The sequence below is a fragment of the Manis pentadactyla genome, chromosome 2 (genome assembly GCF_030020395.1).
Source record: "Manis pentadactyla isolate mManPen7 chromosome 2, mManPen7.hap1, whole genome shotgun sequence".
In the NCBI taxonomy this organism is placed as follows: domain Eukaryota; kingdom Metazoa; phylum Chordata; class Mammalia; order Pholidota; family Manidae; genus Manis; species Manis pentadactyla.
In genome coordinates this window covers 211,243,878-211,257,196 of record NC_080020.1, presented here as the reverse complement: position 1 = coordinate 211,257,196, position 13,319 = coordinate 211,243,878, and the positions used below count along the sequence as shown (strand labels likewise).

General features: G+C 46.9%; 1 protein-coding gene across 2 annotated transcripts in view; it reads right to left on the bottom strand.

Moving 5' to 3' along the window:
• The window catches only part of XDH (xanthine dehydrogenase), a 51,349-nt gene that overhangs the window by 15,069 nt on the left and 22,961 nt on the right, over positions 1 to 13,319 (bottom strand). For both annotated transcript variants that reach the window (XM_036903625.2, XM_036903629.2), the window contains 10 exons: positions 11,931 to 12,115; positions 11,089 to 11,263; positions 9,596 to 9,679; positions 7,784 to 7,953; positions 5,554 to 5,677; positions 3,787 to 3,906; positions 3,229 to 3,325; positions 2,226 to 2,350; positions 1,320 to 1,453; positions 832 to 919 (listed from right to left, as the gene is read on the bottom strand). In XM_036903625.2, coding sequence (XP_036759520.2) covers positions 832 to 919; positions 1,320 to 1,453; positions 2,226 to 2,350; positions 3,229 to 3,325; positions 3,787 to 3,906; positions 5,554 to 5,677; positions 7,784 to 7,953; positions 9,596 to 9,679; positions 11,089 to 11,263; positions 11,931 to 12,115 — 1,302 coding nt within the window. The remainder of the gene's footprint in view (positions 1 to 831; positions 920 to 1,319; positions 1,454 to 2,225; positions 2,351 to 3,228; positions 3,326 to 3,786; positions 3,907 to 5,553; positions 5,678 to 7,783; positions 7,954 to 9,595; positions 9,680 to 11,088; positions 11,264 to 11,930; positions 12,116 to 13,319) is intronic.

Below are 13,319 nucleotides of genomic sequence, written 5' to 3'. Positions count from 1 at the left end.
TGCATGAGCCTCAATGTGCCTTCACATCCCTGACCCTATGTAACTATCAGAACAAACCCACATGGCCATTTACTCAGTGGTGCAACTGGGACCCCAAAAGACCAAGTTACTTTCTTCTGGCCCATAAGAATTTGGGAATAGAAGAAATACAATCCCTTTTGGAGAGTTCAATCATGAAACAAAATCAAAAGAGGTCAAAGGGAAGAAGTTCAAATCAAGCTCTTAGAGAGAGAGGGCTCCCAGGTTTCTGGAGCTACACTGGGGCCTATAAGTTACAGTGGTGTGGAGAGGGACAGGATACATGGTCACCCACTGAAGCCCAGAAAAGGGACTCTCCCATAGAGAAACTGGGAGGTGCCCAGCTACACACATCTGGCTCAGCAGGTGTCTGCCCTAACCATACATGCCTGCCCGGGCCCTGGGAAGGTTTACTTCTTGTTGTGAACTACTAAGCAGTCATTCTGATTTCTACATGAGGTTATGAACATGTTAACATTAGGCAATCTTGTAGAATGGATGTACCCCAGGTCTGGTGACAGATCATTTTTCTGAGTCTGAATGGACAAAGAGCAGATTTGGACCATAGCAAATTCACAGAAGTCATGAACACTACCCTGTGACATCACCTGGGAGGTGGCCAGCCAGCTTCCCACAGCAACAATTCTTTATGTTGCTGTTGCTGATTTGAATTTCACTCATTGCTATTTCTTCTTTGAACTTCTATAAGTAGTCATGAAAAAAGAGTACATCCAAGAATTCCTGGATCTTTGTCCCCAGGTTTCCTAATGAGTCCCAGCTGCCTGCCCGGGCACAGTCCCCAACATCTAGAACCTTGTATTTGGCCAAGAAGGGATGTCTGCCACCAGTTATCAGCATGTCCTCATCACGATCAAGCATGCAGCGCACAGGGCGGCCGGTCCTGAGGGAGGTACCAGAGGGTCAGAAACCTGGGAGCCTGGACATCAGCCCAGCCCTGTGAGTCTCAGGGACACAAAGAGCACAGACACCTCATTTTTCCACCTGGCACCCTGAGAAAACCTGTACTGGGCTGCCTCACTGTCTGGGCACTGTGCTGGACAAAGCTGTGCAGTATGTTCTTGCCCTCGGGCCTCACAGCCATGCAGGGGAGATAAGACAAGGGTACATGTGCCTCAACACAAAGTAAAAGGCAGCTACCCTCAACTGAATCCCCAGCAGTTCTACAAACAGAAGGCTGCAAAATTCAAAGCAAGGGAATCCACTTCCAAAAGGGGAAAACCCAGAAAGCCTTCCTGGCAGAAGCAGCCTTATTCTTCCCAGAGCCCACTGGGAGGACTCACTTGTATGCAGCGAGGGCCACTGCCGTGGAGACCACAGTGCTCCTGGTCTCCTTCCCTCCAAAGCCTCCTCCCATTCTCTTCACTCGGACCAAAATACGGTTTGCTGGAACCCCCAACATGTTTGCAACAAAGGACTGTAGGCAGAAGAGAAAACACCTGCACTGAAGGCATCATTTAGACTTATTCAAGCCTGACCCACAGCCTGCCTGACACCCACAAACCTCATTACTGCTGCAAATCCTGAAGTTCCTAGATTCGAGAATCTTCCTCCCCTCCTAGGGCAGCCCTTGAGGTAGGGATGCCAGGCTCCAGCCCCGTCAGTCACATGAACTGAATTCAGACACTTGTTTTTAACCAGAGGGGTGAGCAACTGGTCCCAGCATACTTCCGGAGCCACAGCTCATTCCGTCCAGCCAGGAGCTGGCGGGTCTGTGGGTGGGACCAGCGCCTGAACTGCTGGCAACCACTGCCACTTCACAGGCAGTAGAGACACGGGGACACTAGAGCTGCCGCAGATCAGTTATGGTCCCTGTGGTTGTCCCTTAGCTCAACACCTTCATTTTACAAGGAGACCGAAGCCAGACAGGACTGGACCAAGGCCAGATGGCACTGGAATGATAAAAGCTAACACTCACTAGGCCCTATCCAACTGTGATCACTCACCCAATCAGTAGTACCAGGTGCCATTTTACAGATAAGGAAACTGAGGCCAAGAAAGGTTATGTAACATGCTCAGTGACACCAGCTTACTAGCTGAAAGGGTCTGGCTCCAGGATCCCTCCCCTTGATCCCCCTTTCAAACCAGTCCTGAACCCCTCTTCCTCTGTCCCATACTGTCATTCCTGGCCTGCCAGGAGCTTCCCGCTGCCCCCCCAAAGGCCCTGAGCAGACCCAAAGGACACTGACCTGGGTCTTCATGGTGTTCTGAGTAGATGCAAACAGCTCCATCTCCCCTGCCTCGCCTTTTGGGACAGCAATGGTGCAGTGAGTCTCCAGATAGAAGTGGTCCTGGCCGCCGATGTGGAACTCACCTGGGGAAGTAAGAAGACCCCCACAGTGAGCCAGACACTGCACAGGGGGCAAGTTTACTTATGGAGAGTGAACTCACAGCCCCAGGCAAGAACCAACTGCTCACAGGTAACCTCCAGGTTCCCCAAACCTGTGGAAAAGGAGTGGAAAGGGTCTCAAAGTTTCAGCCATCTGGGAGCTGGGCCCCTACCCCTACAAAGAAACCAGCATGACACGGAAACACATCAGGCATGAGGCTCTCTTCACCCTGCAGCCAGGGGAAAGCCAAGATTTTAAAACTATTATCGTAAAGTTTTGTAAATCACAGACATGACTGAAAAGCTAAAAATGAGAGCACCTCCAGAACTGAAAGTAACCATTCAGCTGGAGAGTTGGCTTACTGGTGACCTGGCGATACACAACAGACAGTGTGTGAAACCCTAAAGGGATCTGACCAGCAGCCCGGCCTTAGGGTGAGAGCTGTGGACCTAACTCCACAGTGTGGGGTCAGGCAGATGGGGAGGAGAGGAGCCCGTGCCCCTGGCGGATGGGGGACGATGGCCTTCAGGCCAAGGAGGACGACCAGGAGTTGGTGTGGTTAGAGGCCCTGCAGACCCAAGATCATTCAAGCGTCTGTGGCCATCATCTTCCTAGAGAGTTTCCCACATCCGCCACATGGTGGCCTTCCCAGAAGTGCTTAGGTAGCCAGCCTAGAGGCCGCAGAGTGGGAAGTAAGATGGCTGAAGTTCTTTTCCAGACAACGGTCCACTCTTTGGTCACAAACAACAGAGGGACCCCTCCGTTAGGAATTCGCTGCTCTGCTCCAGGACTGAAGGTACAGCTCTTGAGTTTGGTTCATAACCCAGAGTCAGTCTCTCCCCACTGCTGCAGGGCACTGTACCTGAAACGATGTTATCTGCTTCCGAAAACGCCTTCGTGAGGTCTCCTTTCTCAATCTTCAGCTCAGATCCATAAAAGGAGTTGTTTTTTATGGCATCCTGAGAATCAGAAAGAAGTGTCAGTGACTTGACTTTCAGGAGAAGAAAGGTGGTTTCTGGATGGGGAAGAAAAACTCAGAATTGTTGCCTCTCTCTTCTTGCGTAGGCATCTCTCTAAGTTTTTTTATACAGACTTAAAGTAAGCTCACATGCAGCTCAGGGAGTCACACTCCTCCATTTTCTCAGATACGGGTGGACAACCTTAGATCTTGAGGAAAAGCAAAGAGTCCCTCAAGGAGCCAAATGGAGTTGGAATGGGAGGGAGGAGCTCAGTGTGGCTGTTAGTAGAGGGACTCTAGGATCACGATGGGGAAGGTTTCGTAGGACCACACACCCCCGGGGCTGGAAGACTTTAACCCTATCTAGTCAAATCCCACCTGCTGCTCAGATCTCCTCTAAGAAACCCCAATAAAGAGCTCTAGGAGCTCACCTCTCTCCACAGGCAGCCCGTTCTCAGTTACCTCGATCGTGATAATGGCTGGAAGTACTTCGTAGGTGATCTTCACCTCGTGGGCAGCTCTCTCTGCATGTTCCGGGGTGTCAGCAACCACGGCCCCAATGATGTGCCCGACACAAGTCACCTAGGAGCAGACCACTGTTAAAGGACATGACGTGCTCCTCAGGAAGCAAATTATTTTGGATTATTCGAAAAGACAGAGGAAGTCCCTTCCCCCACAATCCTTAAGGTACATTTTAAGAATGCCCCAGGAACTTTGCATTTCCTTATCCTGCTATTTTGGGTTATGTGCTTCTTCATAAATGTCTAGAATCAGTAGAACTGGAACAGGACCTAGACCACTAGTATCAGGATGGCAAACTTGCTTCATGTCAAAGGCCCATTCTGGTGATTTAGTACTAGCAGCCCATTAAGAAGCTGCCAGGATATGTGGAAGCTGATTAGTGATGTCTGCCATGAGCAACAGAATGCAAAGTAGGACAACATGAAGTATATATGAAGCTTGGATCTTCTCCAACATGGTTGCTCTTCATGTGAAGAGCCAGACCCAGACAGCAAGATCACAACTGGCTCATTACTAGATGACTAAATCTTAGGCCTTGACTTCCAGAATCATTTTCTTTCCACCACTGCACTCTCTCTTTTAAATCTTCTGTTTCCCAGATTTACACCAAAGCCCATCATGTCTTATATTTCATCTAGATGCCCAGAAGCAACAGTTCCCCAGTGCTGGTTCTTAGACTTGATAACCCACAAATCAGTTTTCTTGTTAGATTTATAGAATAATGATTGTTTTCTTTTCATTTAATAATTCAGTTCCTGTGGGTCTCCTACAGAGATCATTTTCCCCCAACATCCTCCAAAAGTAAACAACAAAAGAATTGCCCAACTCACCACACTGGATGATGAGGTTTCTCACAACAGGAACCACACTTACCATGCACGCCCCTGAACATTCTCTCTTGAGGAGCCCATTGAGGTGCTACCTCACCTGGTTAGTACAGTGGCTGTGAAACTGGCTGATTCTCACTCACCACAGTGCTAGCAATGGGCTTAGAGGCTCTTGAAGTTCGTAAAGCAATTTGTCCTACCATCAAAATGCTCTCCTTTTGGAGTCCTTAGGTCTTGTGGTTGTGATTTTTCATTCTCTCTTTCACTTTACATCAGTAATAAGATAAATTTGCCCTTCAGTAACACCTACCCACCTCCAATATGCCACACTTGATCTGTATTGGAATTACAAGGTGACCAAGAATTAACCTAGAAGCAAATGGATTTTTGTAGCAGCTGTCTTGAATATTTGGAAACTTTTTTTTAGAAGAACTCCATACATGGTTGAAATCAATAAACTTTCACATAAATGAATTACCCATATAAATAGAGGTGGCACTGTGATTTCCATTCAGGTTAGTTTGTTTAATGTATTTTTACTTTCGTTTAATAAAGGAGCTTAATATTGTACCCTTAAGAACCCAATTGTTAGTTCAAATACAATCACCTCTTGTTTTCTGCCACTTCAGCCTGGAGTCACACTACTGTGTACAAGTAGCAGCCATCAATAAATAAACAAGTAAACATTACATTAAAATTAAAAGTGCTACCAGGCAGATTCTATCCCTTTACCGATTGTCCTGAATGCTGGCCAATTGGATCATGGGTACAATATGTGTAAGTGCATAACCTTTTCAAGATTAGGTATTTGGAGGAATGAGCACAAATTAAAACTCAAATACTCATTCCACTAACTTAATGTAAAGAATCCAAGGCATACCTCATCCTTCGCAAAGACCATTTCATCATTAAAAAGTCCAGTTACGTTACTCCCAGGAACATCATCAGCAGAGAGAAAGCAAAAAAACCCTGGTACCTTCTGAGCTTCTGAAGTATCTATGGACCTGAAAAAATGAGCAGTGTGAGGGGCTGGGCAGGAAAACTGAAGTGAAGGCCCATCACCCAGTTAGGTACCTGTGTCCTCACGATGGTTTTCCTTCCACTCTGATTCCTCCCTTCTCCACCTTCTATTCTAGTCTAGCTAAATGCTCACCAAGTGAAAGCCACGTGCTGGGTGCTATGGCTCTAAGATGGCTAGGACAGGCTGGAATGGCCCTTATCCAGTGCCCTGGTCTGTCCTTCACATAGGAGCAACCCAAGTCACAGTGAGTCAGAGACTGAAACTGGTTTCACTAATCATAGAAAGCAGCATTTACTCTACAGAGCTCCAGCTGAAACCCACATCACAGCCAATACCCCTCCAGAACCAGCACAGTAGGGCCCATGCTATACTAGTGACCCAGTGCCCTGAGCGTGGTCACACAGCTGAATGTCTCCCTCCACATACGTGGAGTGACCCAAGAATAGCGGGGCACCCTGGCCATGATTAGGCAATTCAAATCTCAGAGACAGAACACCTGGGGAGTATGTCAACTATGACAGACTAAACTCTGGGCTCCCTCTGGCCCGTGCCCCAATGAGGAAACAGAGTAGAGGCACCCAGAGAAAGAAAGGTACAGAGATGACTGTGTGCCAACCTCCAAACAAATCATCATCACCAGAACCCCAGAAAGTTATTGTCAATATCCTCATTTTACATTTGGGGAAGCCAAAGCTCAGAGAAGTGGAGTAGCTTGTCCAAAGTCACCCAGCCAGAGCAGAGTGGCTCAGATTAGGACGGAGGTTAAGGTATGCAGAGAGCCAAACTCAGGTCCGCTTCCACTCTACGATGCTCCCTTCCAAGGCCTGCAGCTGGGAGAGCCCTGGTGGTTGCAGCTACTGCAAAGTCCCCCTCCATGGCCCCATCCTCTACACCCATTCGGACCTCACTCTGAGGGAGTAAAGTTGTTTGAGGGTAACCATGTGGGTCACGGTCCTGTCAGTACGGCCTCAAGACTAGGACAAAGGCAAACGAATTGACCCTGCGGCTGGCCACCATATCATCTTAAACGCTGTTTTTTCCAGGGAGCTGGAAGAGTTCATTTATCTGTTAGGTTTTATTTGTGTCCAGATCACCCACAGGGAGCCTGCCTCCAGCCTGGGAGCAGCAGCAGGAGGAAAGACCAACGACAGGGAGGCTCAGTTCCTGACCCACACAGAGCAGGGCGCAAGGGAGGGTCTCTCCCAACTGTGCTACCCTGCAGGGTATGTGCCTGATGCCCAGCAGGAAATCAATTTCATCTCTGGCCTGAATACCCAGAGGCCACACAGCCCAGTTGCTAATGCTGCCTGGCTTCAAACTCTGGCTCTGCCACTTGCCAACTCTGGGAACTGAGGCGAGTAACTTACCCTTCTTACGCCTGTTTCCTCACCTGAACATAATAACAAAACTTACCCATCATGTTACTGTGAGGAATAGATGAGCCAATATATATAAAAGGCTGTAAGCCATACTGCAGCAAACACTAAGTGCCGCATGAGTGACAGGTATTATTACAAGATAGAGGCAGCAATTCTTGTCATTTGGGCTCCCAAAGTAAAATTGGTACAAGTGATTGTTCTCTGTTGGGTCCTTCAGGGGCACTAACACTGATCCTCACAAAAATACCCTCTTATGCATGGGGAAATTGACCTTAGCACACAGGCCAAGGGCACCGTTGCTAAGCACTGGAGCATGGACTCAATTCCAGGTCTTTCATACTCTAAGGCCACCTTCTTCCCTTCAGTGCTCACTCTAGTTCTCCTGAAACTGCACTGAAGTTCAGCCCAATATACAAACTGAATGTCTCACCAGTCCTCTTAAAGGCCTTCAGCAGCTCTGCACTGTTTTTTGGGCCAAGTCTGATCTCCCTGCTTTCCTCATTGGACCTCACCAACCCTCCCCTGTCAACCCTCTACCCTCACAGGCACCACTGAGCCCCTACCTGCTCCTGCTCCCCTCCAGACTGCTTATAAGGTGAGTCCCGGTGTTTCTTCCTAAACCTATATGGGAGCCTCATCACCTCTGTGTCTCTAGTGCCTAACAGGGTGCCCCCAGAGCCCTCCTCCCTGAATGTGTTCACTACACTCACTTGATCTTGGCATGGGCCTGGGTGCTGGTGACCAGCCGGAGGGACAGCTCATTCTCATAGCGAGGAATGTCGTCACAGTACATGGCCTCCCCAGAGGCCTGCATGGCCGCAGAGAGGTGGGGCAGGGGCCGGCCCACCATGTCCTCCTCAGACTGACCCTTGGGCACCTCCTGGAATGACATGGTCATGAGTCAGGCTGAGCTGCAGAGGACACTGTTCCCCTGCAGGCCCAAAGAAAAACGTGGAGACCTTCAGGCCAGAGCAAACCTGAGGAGTGAGGATGGAGGAGGCAGGAGGGGCACAGGGCAAAGGAAGCAGAGAGGCAGGTAAGAAGTCATTGAGAAAAGTGGTCCAGAGCATCAGTATATAGAGGAACAACAAAAAAATAAAAGGGAACCGTAATGTCCATCCCTAGGGGTTGGGTACATAAATGATGTTACGCTTGCACATGGAATCAGATGTAACTGTTAAAATACATTTTTGAAGAATTTTAATTAGGAGGAAAGAATGCTCAAGTAAAAGAAAAGATCACATAAAATACTGTGTGTATAGCATAGCACAGAGAAGGCACATAGTGGATCTCTGGCAACTTACTTGCTGCACTGATGGACAGTGACTGCATTGGGGTATGGGTGGGGACTTGATAATATGGGTAAATGTAGTAACCACATTGTTTTTTCATGTGAAACCTTCATAAGAGTGTATATCAATCATACCTTAATAAAAATTTTTTAAAAATACACTGTGCGTATAAAAATTCGAATTCTGTAGGAAAAATGTTACAAATATAATATATACATGTCCATCAATGCATAGAAAAAATGGAGAGAAGTAAACAAAACTATAATAATGATTTTCTCTTAGAAGAAGGATTTGGGATTTTTTATTTTCTTTTTTATACTTTCCTGTGTTTTCTAAAATTTATTCATCTTATCATAAAATTATATTTTATGTGTTTTTCAAAGTAATAATAATACTGGCTAATATTATTGAATGTTCACTATATGCCAGGAACCATCTAAGCTATTTACTTTTACTAACACATTTAATCTTCAGAACCATCTATGAAACAGGTGCTGCCATTCTCCACATTTGTAAGTGGGCCTAGTTAACTTGCCCAAGAGGTACAGAGAGGAGGTAACTTGCGGTCATACAGTTGTGAAATGGCAGAGTTTGGATTCAAGCCCTAGCAGTCAGGCCCAGTGTTCGTACTTGGACCACTATGCTCTAGTGCAAGGGGTCCACAAATTGTGGCCCAGAGGCCAAATCTGGCCCACTGCCTGTTTTTATAAATAAAGTTTTATTGGTACAAAGCCACACACATTCATTTATATATTGCCTCTGGCTGCTTTGGGGCTACAGTGGCAGAGCTGAGGTGTTACAACAGAGACTGCATGGTCCACAAAATACAAAACGTCTGCAGGAAAGCCAACTCTTTACCTAGTGCTTCTCAAAAAGTTGCTCTTGATAGAAAGTTGTTTTGTTTTGTTTTGTTTACAGGCTCAAAAGGACCCCTGCCTTTGCACATTAGCCCCACAAAGGGGCCAGAAAAGGAAGAATGAAAAACAAATATTTTTTCTTTAAGGAGCAGGTGAAGATGACAGTAATCTCAAGAGAGAAATTTAGGTGAGCACAGGAGGAAATAGCTTCATTGAAATTAATATTACCATATTCTTCAAGGGATATTTATGCACAGCAGTAAGAATCTTTAAGCACCTACATAAAATCCAGGTCAGTCATTTGTCAGTGGTCAGCATCATCTAATGTGGCCTGCGAGGGCCCCTGATATTGCTGTCCACCATCTGTACTCACTTGGAAGAGCTGGATGTTGGCTGGAGGATCTTTCTGAAAGGGTAAGGTGGCGCTGGTATAGGTGGGGTCCAGTTTACCACACTCCTGTGGAGGTAAGATAACAAAAGTGATCATGATTGTTGCTGTCATCTGTCCCATTCTTGGTTGTCCTCAAGTGGTAAAAGTAACAACTGTTCACTTCATCTCCCCATTTTATATTACTTCTAACACTGGCTACATCTATCTCAACACTGTATGTGGGCTCTGAGAGTTAAGTATTTCTTAACAGCCTCAACTTCGCTCCCACCACCCCTGAACACTGCACAATGAATGGTTCTTACAACACAACAAATAATTTCCCTCCCTCCTGCATTATGCATGCTGCTCTCTCTGTTGGGAATATCCTTCTCCCCTAGCCTTCCTGAAGATGTCTTCCTTTTCCTCCTCAGGTCTGTGGGAAATATTTAATGACATAGGACATATTCACAATATAATCTCAGCAGAATCAAAGAGTCATAAAATTCTACATGCAGCATGACCCCAAATCTGTTTAGAAAATTCTATAGCCAGATCAGAAGATAGGAAGATGATAGATAACATAGATCGATGGATGGAAGGACAGAGAGAGAGAGAGAGCTGGAGTAGACAGAGACAGATGGACAGAAAATTGTAGGAAAAAAAGCAGAGGATAAGCAAAAATATTAGCAGTGGTTTTCTCTAGGATCTGAGAGTAGATAGAATGCTTTTAATTTTTCTTTATACACTTCTATATTTTTTTTAATTTTCCACAGTAAGTTTACCACTTTAAGAATCAGAAAAGAAATAAGTATTACGAATGTTTTTAAAAGTGGAGTTTTGCTCTGCTGCCCCCACATCAGCAAAGCCTCTCTCCTTTGTGCACCCCCAACACTCCACCTCAGTTGTCACGCCAGGCTGGCCTTTATTGACCATGTTCTGCCCCGCACTAGGCTGCCCCCTAGTGCCTAGTGTAATCTTACAGTACAAAAAGTACAGAATAAATGCTTGTTGGTGAACCAATCTTAGAAGTGGGGCTCACCTCAGCCAGCACCTCTCCTGAAAGCATGTCCTTCCAGTGCCCACATTCCCTGGCTGTAGCAGCCCCACCTTACATTCTCATTCCACACTCTACATTCCCAACTGAACTACAAAACCACAGCTGTATCAGCTATACTACTGGAAAGACCATCTGGTCTACCACCCCACTTCTGCAGATTTTACAGCTGAGACTCAGAGTTGTGACCTATACAAGTTCTCAAGTGAGGTCATAACACAGCGAGGACAAGAACCAATGTGCCTGACCCTTAGTCCAGTGCTCCCATCTCCATGTGGCTCCTAGGGCTTGGCTCGGGTCCCTGTTCCTCTGCCCTTAGATGTCCAGAGGAGAGGATCAAATTGGCCACCTGGTCCACAGCACTCTCTAACTCAGACCAGCTTCCCAAAGCCCCAGGCAAAAGTGCTGCAGAGAGTGTACCTGGGCCAGGCCCCACACTCACATCTTTCAAGTCCGCTTTGTTCAGCTTCTGAAGCACCGTCAGATAGAACTTGAAGAAGAAGCTAAGGGTGAGGGTGCGTCGGAACTCCACCATGCCGCCAGGAGCATCAGGGGACAGGTTCAGCTCCTCTGCCAGGCCTGCGCACACATCCTGCAGCAGCTTCTCATCCCAGGAACTGCCAGAGAACAGGCTGTGGGAGAGTGCTCCTAGCCAGCCCTCAGAATCATTTGTGTAAGGGGTATGCACCGGGCCTCCGTCATATGAACCTGGGCTCAAAATGTGGCTCAGATATTTATAGTTACATGATTCAGGTAAGTTACCTAACTTCCTTGAGCCTTAGTTTCCTTATCTTTAAATGTAGATACAATAAAGAAAGACCACAAAAACAATAACAGTTAAATCTATTGCATCATTACAATCACCAGGCAAAGTCCTAAGTGCTTTATATGAAACATCACTTTTCATTTCAATTGAAAGGTGTAGTAGGGAAAATTTTTACACTCATTTTTACCAGTAAGAAAGCAGAGGCATGGGAAGATTAAGTAATTTTACTTATATATATATAAGATATATTACCCATCTGGTAAGTGTTGGGAAACAGAATTAGGACCGAGGAGCCAAGCTCCAAAGCTCAGCTTTATCTGTCCATGTGGTTATGGAGGGATCACGTGGGACAGTGCCAGTGAAGTACTCAGCACAGTTGCCACTATATACTAGCCACAGACCTGCAGCTGTAGTAAGAGGGCAGTGGTAGTCACTGTAGGAGCAGCAGAGGTCATATTAAAAGGGGTATGGGTAATATGGTCATTGCAGCAGCTGCTGTTAGATTGTTTAGCTCTTACTTTGACAGATGCTTCCTAGTGGTCTTGAGGGCTGAGATAGTTCTGTCAGCCATTCCGCCATAGCAAAGGGCCAGCTCCTTCACCTGTGTGGTTCCTGGCTGGAACAGGACTCTCATGCCACACGTCACCTTGGCTATGTCATCTTCTCTCCGGGAAGCGTGCTTGAATGCTGAGAAAAATTCACCCTAGAAAATAATAGAAAGGTACCTGTTTCCTGCCTTGTTTCACAAGGACTGTAAATGGTGAGCCTGAGACAGAGGTATGAGGCAAGGTGAGATGATAACGCCAACACAAGGAGCTGGTAGTTGGAATCAAAGATCAAGGCAGAGCTGACTATCACATTCTCAGGAGAAGTTCCAATTAGCATTTCCAGAAGCTGGGAAAGAGTCAGGATTTCTCCCTGTTCATCAGGAAAACTGAAAGTCAGGGACAAAGGAGAACTGGGCGCCTTCAACCAACCAAACAGCTGGGAGGAGTTGAGGTGTTTTCACAAAGGCTTCCTCTGGGATCCCCTCTGCACCCTAGGTCTTCCCCATCCTGTGCCCAGTATCAGAGCCCACCGGCCTCTCAGGGGCTGTGCTGAACCCATTGGCCTGACTGCCTCTCAGACAGATACAATGAGATGCCAAAGGGTGGCCGAAACACTACCTCGGCTTGCGGCCCCCACAGAGGCTCTCACTTGTCTCTTCCCCCAGGCTACTGGCCATGGTTTGAATCTTGCTTCTGAAGGAAAGAGTCATACTGTGAAACAGCTGCCTCTGCGCTTTGAACATACATTTCCCCTGGGTCCAAGCCAGGCTCTGTTTCGGGGGACAGGAGGATATCAGTTACTTCCTAGGTAAGAACCATCTGACATCAAGCCCTTTCTGTGTCAGGCTCCACGTGAGGTCTAGCTCACCTTGGCACCACAAATCCCCATTTACAGTGAAGGTGGTGGTTTAAGGAAACATTTATTGGAGAAACCACAATGAGGCCCACTGTTGAAGTCCAACACAGCCACACACTTTTATTTGAAGGAGCCACAGAGGTTCCTCCTGATCAGGAAGCTCATCCCGATTCCTGGTGTCACACATGGCCCTGAGGCAGTGAGACCAGAGTTTGAACTCAGTTCTGGAACAGTGGTGCCAGCTGCTCACTCCAGGACTATGCCAGTCCTCGGGGACGCTTTCACTGGGGTGCCATGAAATGTCTGTGTCGGGCCATCAACTGTTTTATCTTGAGATACCCTTCCTCCTTCTGGGCATTAAAACTTCCTTTTCTTTCATTCCTTACCTAGGAAAATAAAATCTGGGCATGGCCAGGCCTGCTTCCTCCTCCTTTCCCTACCTCATAATTTCAAAAAATTTTTATTGACCTGTGAAATAAAAAAACTCTGGAAAACACTATCAA